At 37.8% G+C, this 6070-nt stretch overlaps 1 protein-coding gene across 1 annotated transcript in view; it reads right to left on the bottom strand.

Moving 5' to 3' along the window:
* Window positions 1–555: 555 nt before the first annotated feature.
* The window catches only part of ap1m1 (adaptor related protein complex 1 subunit mu 1), a 31903-nt gene continuing 26388 nt past the window's right edge, over window positions 556–6070 (bottom strand). Inside the window, exons 11-12 of the mRNA XM_052134260.1 lie at window positions 4893–4968; window positions 556–2070 (exon numbers count right to left, since the gene is read on the bottom strand). Coding sequence (XP_051990220.1) covers window positions 2048–2070; window positions 4893–4968 — 99 coding nt within the window. The 3' untranslated portion in view covers window positions 556–2047. The remainder of the gene's footprint in view (window positions 2071–4892; window positions 4969–6070) is intronic.

The raw sequence follows: 6070 nt of genomic DNA, 5'->3' as shown, positions 1-6070 counted from the left end.
AATTATGTTAGCTGGTCATTTTGTGCCAGGGACACAAAAACAGTGAAATTTGGGTTTTTGTGATAAAGTTAATTTTTTTGGCCAATGAAGCTTTTTGCAATTATTTAAAATGCATAAAAAGCTTAAAGCAGAAAAATTTAGAAAAACTACATTTATATCACTGCCAATATTTTTGGCCACGGCTGAAAGGTACAAAATGCATAATTGAATTACACTTAAATAAAGAGCATAGTAACGCAGCTTCTGAAGTTTCAGTCATTTCAAAATAAGAGCGTTTCAGGCTAGTTTATAGTAAAAACTCCCATTATTATTGGGATTATGATCGAACAAAAAACTACATCAGGGATTTTATTTATTTCAGAGTCTTGTATGTCTGTCATAGTAAGGAAAGACTTATTTACTAATAAATCCTTCTATAAAGTGATTTTAATAACTATTGGTTATCAGCCTTTTCCAGCACCTCAGTTATTGTATCGGCTAAATCCACTATTGGTCGACCTTTAGTTAATACAGTAACAATGTACAAGGAATTGAAAACAGTGCAACATGAAACAGATCAGGTGTGGTACTTTATTAACAGATAGTTTATGATGCTTGACATGTACAGACAGATGCATTTTGAGTTTGAGATACAGGAACATTGAGGGAATGCTTTTACAGTATGTTACATTTCAGCTCCACAGCATGCAGCACCATTGTAAATATGGTAACCTTCAAACTCTACACTCTCAAGGCAAATGAATACAACAATTTTTTTTTTTTTTTTTTTTTTTTAAAAGGCACCAAGAATGACTTTAAATGTAACTTTTGTAATATTTGCGAAGAGACAATTTAAATAAAATTTAATTCATGCGTTTTAGCAGTGCAGAACACGTATACGAGGTACTGAGACCAAAACTCCTGTAACCAATAATACTGAGAAATATACCTCAATGTAAATTAAAGCAAAAATAAACCAAACAAAATATTAATACCACAATGAATCGATGTGCAGGAATAACGTCAAAAACACTGACTATAAAAAAACATTTCAGGATGGTCCTGATGTGAAACACTGAGTGAAATGAAGTTGACCTAGAAGCATGACAGCGAAGGAATTAAATAGGTTAATTTGACCTTTTTAAGACTTCTCAACGAACACTTTTGACATGTTATTGAATGCACGGTTGAACATCAATATTATAAGGTAAATAAATCCGTTTCAAAACGTGAAGCATTTACAGTATGAAAACGTTCTCTTCTGAAATGTGACGTATAAAAGCTCCCTCGATATACTGATAGTTATGAATTTTGTTGTTTCTGTTGATGCCGAGTGAGAACAGGGTTTTAATTACATGTAAAGGAACGTGATTGCTGTTTACCGTCAAACACATATACACACACACACTGATGGTCCATTACAACAACACTTGAATTGAACGCACCCATCTGCACTATTGCAATTAAAGCACATCGAATAGCTACAAATCAATGATTGTATTGAGAAAAATCAACTTGGTGAATCTCACGAAACCTGTCGAGAACATTTCCAGGTCACAATCAAAAGTAGCATTTTTTAATTTTTAAATCATTTCAATTCGTATTTAATTTACTGCCTTTCATTTTTTTACTGTGATACACTAGAGTTAAATCCAGTAATGAGAATAATAAGAATGACAAAATCTCAAAAGTTAAAATTAGGGGGGAAATGTGCTTCACTGTCATGCAAAAACTCGTAATGGCTCTAAAAATTAGCCTGTGTTTATATACATTCAAAGTCTATTTTCTTATATCTTATCTTTTGATTTCAGGGTGAAATGAGACCTGCATGTGTTTTCATGAGATTCACCAGCTATTTTTTCAATGTATAGACCTTTATAGTTTGATTAGCAAATATTGGATAAATCAAAGTCAAAATCTAAGAATCCCTGTCGGGAAGATTCGATTCTTTTAAATTGTACAAATCACTAAATTCTTGTCGATACTGCAGATGTGCGTCTAACCCCATGCAGAGCAGAGAGAGCCTTCACCCACGATGCTCTGGACTAATGCCCCTCGTTTACTTCGTTTACTGCGTCCGCAGCTGATAGTCTGCACAGAAAGGAGGAAATGAGACGAGCTTAATTAAATGCACAGAATGACAGGAAACAGGGAAAAATGAAAACAAGGAAAGTTAATTGTGACAGCTGAACTTTCACTCTCCACCCATCAACAGCCACTAATCAACACTTAAATCAATAAAAGAAGATTGAATTTTAAGTTTCACCCAGGACATCAAACCCAGATTATAAAGTGAACAGTTCTGGGACCTGGATGCTGATTGGTCAACTTCAGCGTTTCAGTTGTATTAAATTACACACTATAGTATCAGCTATGACGTGAAACAGCCGTTTATCGTATATATCGCTGCACAGCACCCATAGAGACACACTATTAACAGCATCTTATCTCTTAGTGGACGGATGGCACATTATCATATTAACTAAAATATTTGTTTTAAATCAGAGCATTACTTGCATTGAAATAAATAGGAATAAAACTAGAAAGCACTCCAATTTACATCATTTATAACAAAGTTCTGCAGTTCATTGAAATCAAATGAATTGGACATCACTATGAAAGCAATATGGACGAAAAACTTTTTCTCCCCAATTTGGAACGCCCAATTCCCAATGCGCTCCAAGTCCTCGTAGTGGCATAGTGACTCGCCTCAATCTGGGTGGCGGAGGACGAATCTCAGTTGCCTGAGACCGTCAATCCGCGCATCCTATCACGTGACTTGTTGAGTGCGTTACCGTGGAGACGTAGCGCGTATGGATGCTATTCTCCGCGGCATCCACGCACAAATCACCACATGCTCCACCGTGAGCGAGAACCACATTATAGCGACCACGAGGTGGTTACCCCACGTGACTCTACCCTCCCTAACAACCGGGCCAATTTGGTTGCTTAGGAGACCTGGCTGGAGTCACTCAGCACCCCCTGGAATCGAACCCAGGTGTGGTAGTCAATGTCTTTTACCTGATTTCTATTCTGTTCTCTCACTGGTACAGAATTGGCCTTTGCCATGTTAAACCTAACAAAATCAAACGTACGGCTTAAAATACAAATAATAAATAAGGGATGGGTTAAAATGTCGATTTTCCAAATTAATCACGATCTTCATTTGAACAATCCCGATTTCAATCTTTTACACTTTACTTACTTTTTCCCAGCGTGTTGAGAGTAAAAGTTTCTTTTGACTCGTCCCGTGTAATGCATGTCCAAAGTTGAGATGCATGCAATCCCATTTGTTATTGAATAATGTCTCTTTTAATACTCTTTCTGTTCTTTACAGTTTGTTGAGCAAAAATAACAAAAAAAGGAAACATTAATTCTAATTAAACACAGCAGGGATGCGCTAAATGAACAGTTTGCATCATCTCTCATTAATATGCGCTCTAGTATTCTTAAAGAGACAGTACCGTTTTAATTCTTGTTCTACATATCAATGTAAATACTTGTAATTAGTACAAACTATGCATGTATTATAACTAAAATATGCCTTTTAAATGAAGTTAAAAGATTCAAGGAATCTGGTCAAATCTCTGTGCGTAAAGGGCAAGACGAAAACCACTTCTGAATGCACTCAGACGTCACGGTCTTAAAAAACATCATTCATCTGTTATGGATCTCATGAACATTGGCTTGTGATTCCTTTAGTAAACCTTTGTTAGTCAACACCATTTGCTGCTGCATCCACAGATGCATGTTAAGACTTTACTACGCAAAGGAGAAGCCGTACATCATCACTGTCAAGAAGCGCTGTTGACTTTTCTGGGCTTGGTCTCATCTAAGATGGAAATTAGGACAGTGGAACTGTGTTTTTTGGTCCGATGAGTCCACATTTCAAATCGTTTTAGAAAAACCAGTGCCTGTATGGGCCAGGGGTGTCTCAGTGCCCATGGCATGGGTAACTTGCACATCTGTGAGGGCACCATTAATGCAAACAGATATGTAAAGATTTTGGAGCAGCATTTACTTCCATCCAGCACCGTCTTTTCCAGGGATGTCCTTGCATTTTCAGCAGGACAACATCAAACCACATACTGGCCGAATAGGCAGAGTTTGTTGGTGCTAGATTGGCCTGCCTGCAGGCAAGACCATCTCCAGTTGCGAATGTGTGGTGCATTATGAAGCGCACAATATGGCAACGAAGACCCTGTACAATAATGCAGCTATAGACCGCATAATGGATGATTGGGGGAAAATTCCTCTTTCTAAACTTAACAAAATTGTGTCTTCAGTGCCTAAATGCTAGTGTTAGTAGAAGAAATGGTGATGTTTCACAGTGGTAAACACTCGACTGTCCCAACGTTTTTGGAGTGTGTTGCAATCATCTGATTGTAAATTACATAAATAAATAAACCATGATATTCACAAGATAAAACATATAATGTTAATTGTAGTGCTTTCAATATAGCAAAGGGTGAATAGAATTTACAAATCACTCCTTGCATTTACTAGCAGATTTTAAGACAAATCTCCAAAGGGTTCACATACTTTTTCTTGCCACTGTATATGCATGCATATGTATATATATGAAACAAATCAAGGCACAGTTTTGGTTGTAAACAGGTCTTCACCACGCACACCGTGCCAAACTTTAAAACGCATCAAGTAAAAATATCCCCTGCAAAAACACACTACACACTAACAGCGTTTCTAATTTTAGATACGTTTCACCATCTCTGCATGCGTCTGTCCAGAACATCCTCTTTTCAAAGAAGAAATTCACCTCACACTCGACACTAATCTGCCATCATACTTTACTACATTGCTTAATTGTTGCCAAATACCTGCAATGCTGTGAAAAACAATGACAAAATTAGAGAAAGAGAAGGATGAGAAAAGAGGATGAGAGAATTTCGTACCTCCATTCTGGGTAATGTATCGAACCCATGGAAGGGCCTGATATCCGCTCTTCTCAATGATCTTCAGGTAACGCACCTGTCAAACACAGAGAACACGAACAAGTATCATTTAACCAATCCTGCGAAGTAAGTCAGTCCAGTAAAAATACATGAAAGGCATTTGAATATTTGATGAAGGCCTGGCAAGTCAGTTTTAACGTGACTTTCACATAGGTCGAGTCTTTACGTTAAGTGGTTTGGGGTGAATGTTTCAATACTTAAGAAATATACTGCAATGAAAGAAAAAAAAAAACGCAGCATGGCAGTAAGTCTGTGATTACTTAACTTTCATTTTGCATTAGCTTTATTATTGTCTTATTTTGCGTTAACTTCATGACAGTTTTTTTGTGGGCATTGGGGTAAAGCGGAGTACATGGGCAGCAGAGCCTGGGAAAGTGGCAGATTGTAACATGAAAGCCGGAAGTGTATGAAGAAGTGAGATTGGGGAAACGGCACCTTTCTGTGCCGGGCGGTATTGAGACACCCGTTGTGCCCGTACGGCAGCGCCTTGCATCACCATTAACAACAGAAGCTTTTGCACAACTGTTCCGAACGTGCTGAAAGAGCACAATCATGTTTTGTAAGACCATTACTTAGAATTACAGCTGAAAAGTGTCGATTCTTCGATGTGCAGAGAAAACTAAATTTTTACATTTTATAAAGAGAAAATGATACCTGCAGGTGCAAAACTCACCAAAATGCTGGTTATGCTTTTCTGTAAGGCACTTCTAGCTACACAAGCTCGATTTTGTGCTGCGTTCCAAAATGTCACGGACAACAATTGATAACAACTAGAGTACGCGTTGCATCTCAATGTCATCTCAAGGGGTGTTTGTGGACATTTGTGTACACTCCCCACTTCTGTAGTGAGTTTTCTCATTCAAGACAACTACTCTCATGGCGGAGCAATGGTTTAAAGAGAATTTAAGAGTCATTTATAGTCTTAATGAATAATAAAAAATGTGACTATCATGATTGTTCTCCCTTGAAAGTGCCCTTAAGAGGGTGAGTTATGCCGGTTTGAATGCAGTCTATGATGATCTGCACGGTTGAGACCTCGAGACGGTCCACTTGTAATCACACGTGATCTGCACGGATCGGTCCATTGAGTCCACGGTGACTAATCCAGGTAGAGTGGT

Source organism: Xyrauchen texanus, chromosome 9 (genome assembly GCF_025860055.1).
Source record: "Xyrauchen texanus isolate HMW12.3.18 chromosome 9, RBS_HiC_50CHRs, whole genome shotgun sequence".
In the NCBI taxonomy this organism is placed as follows: Eukaryota; Metazoa; Chordata; class Actinopteri; order Cypriniformes; family Catostomidae; genus Xyrauchen; species Xyrauchen texanus.
This window is presented reverse-complemented; position numbering and strand designations above follow the sequence as displayed.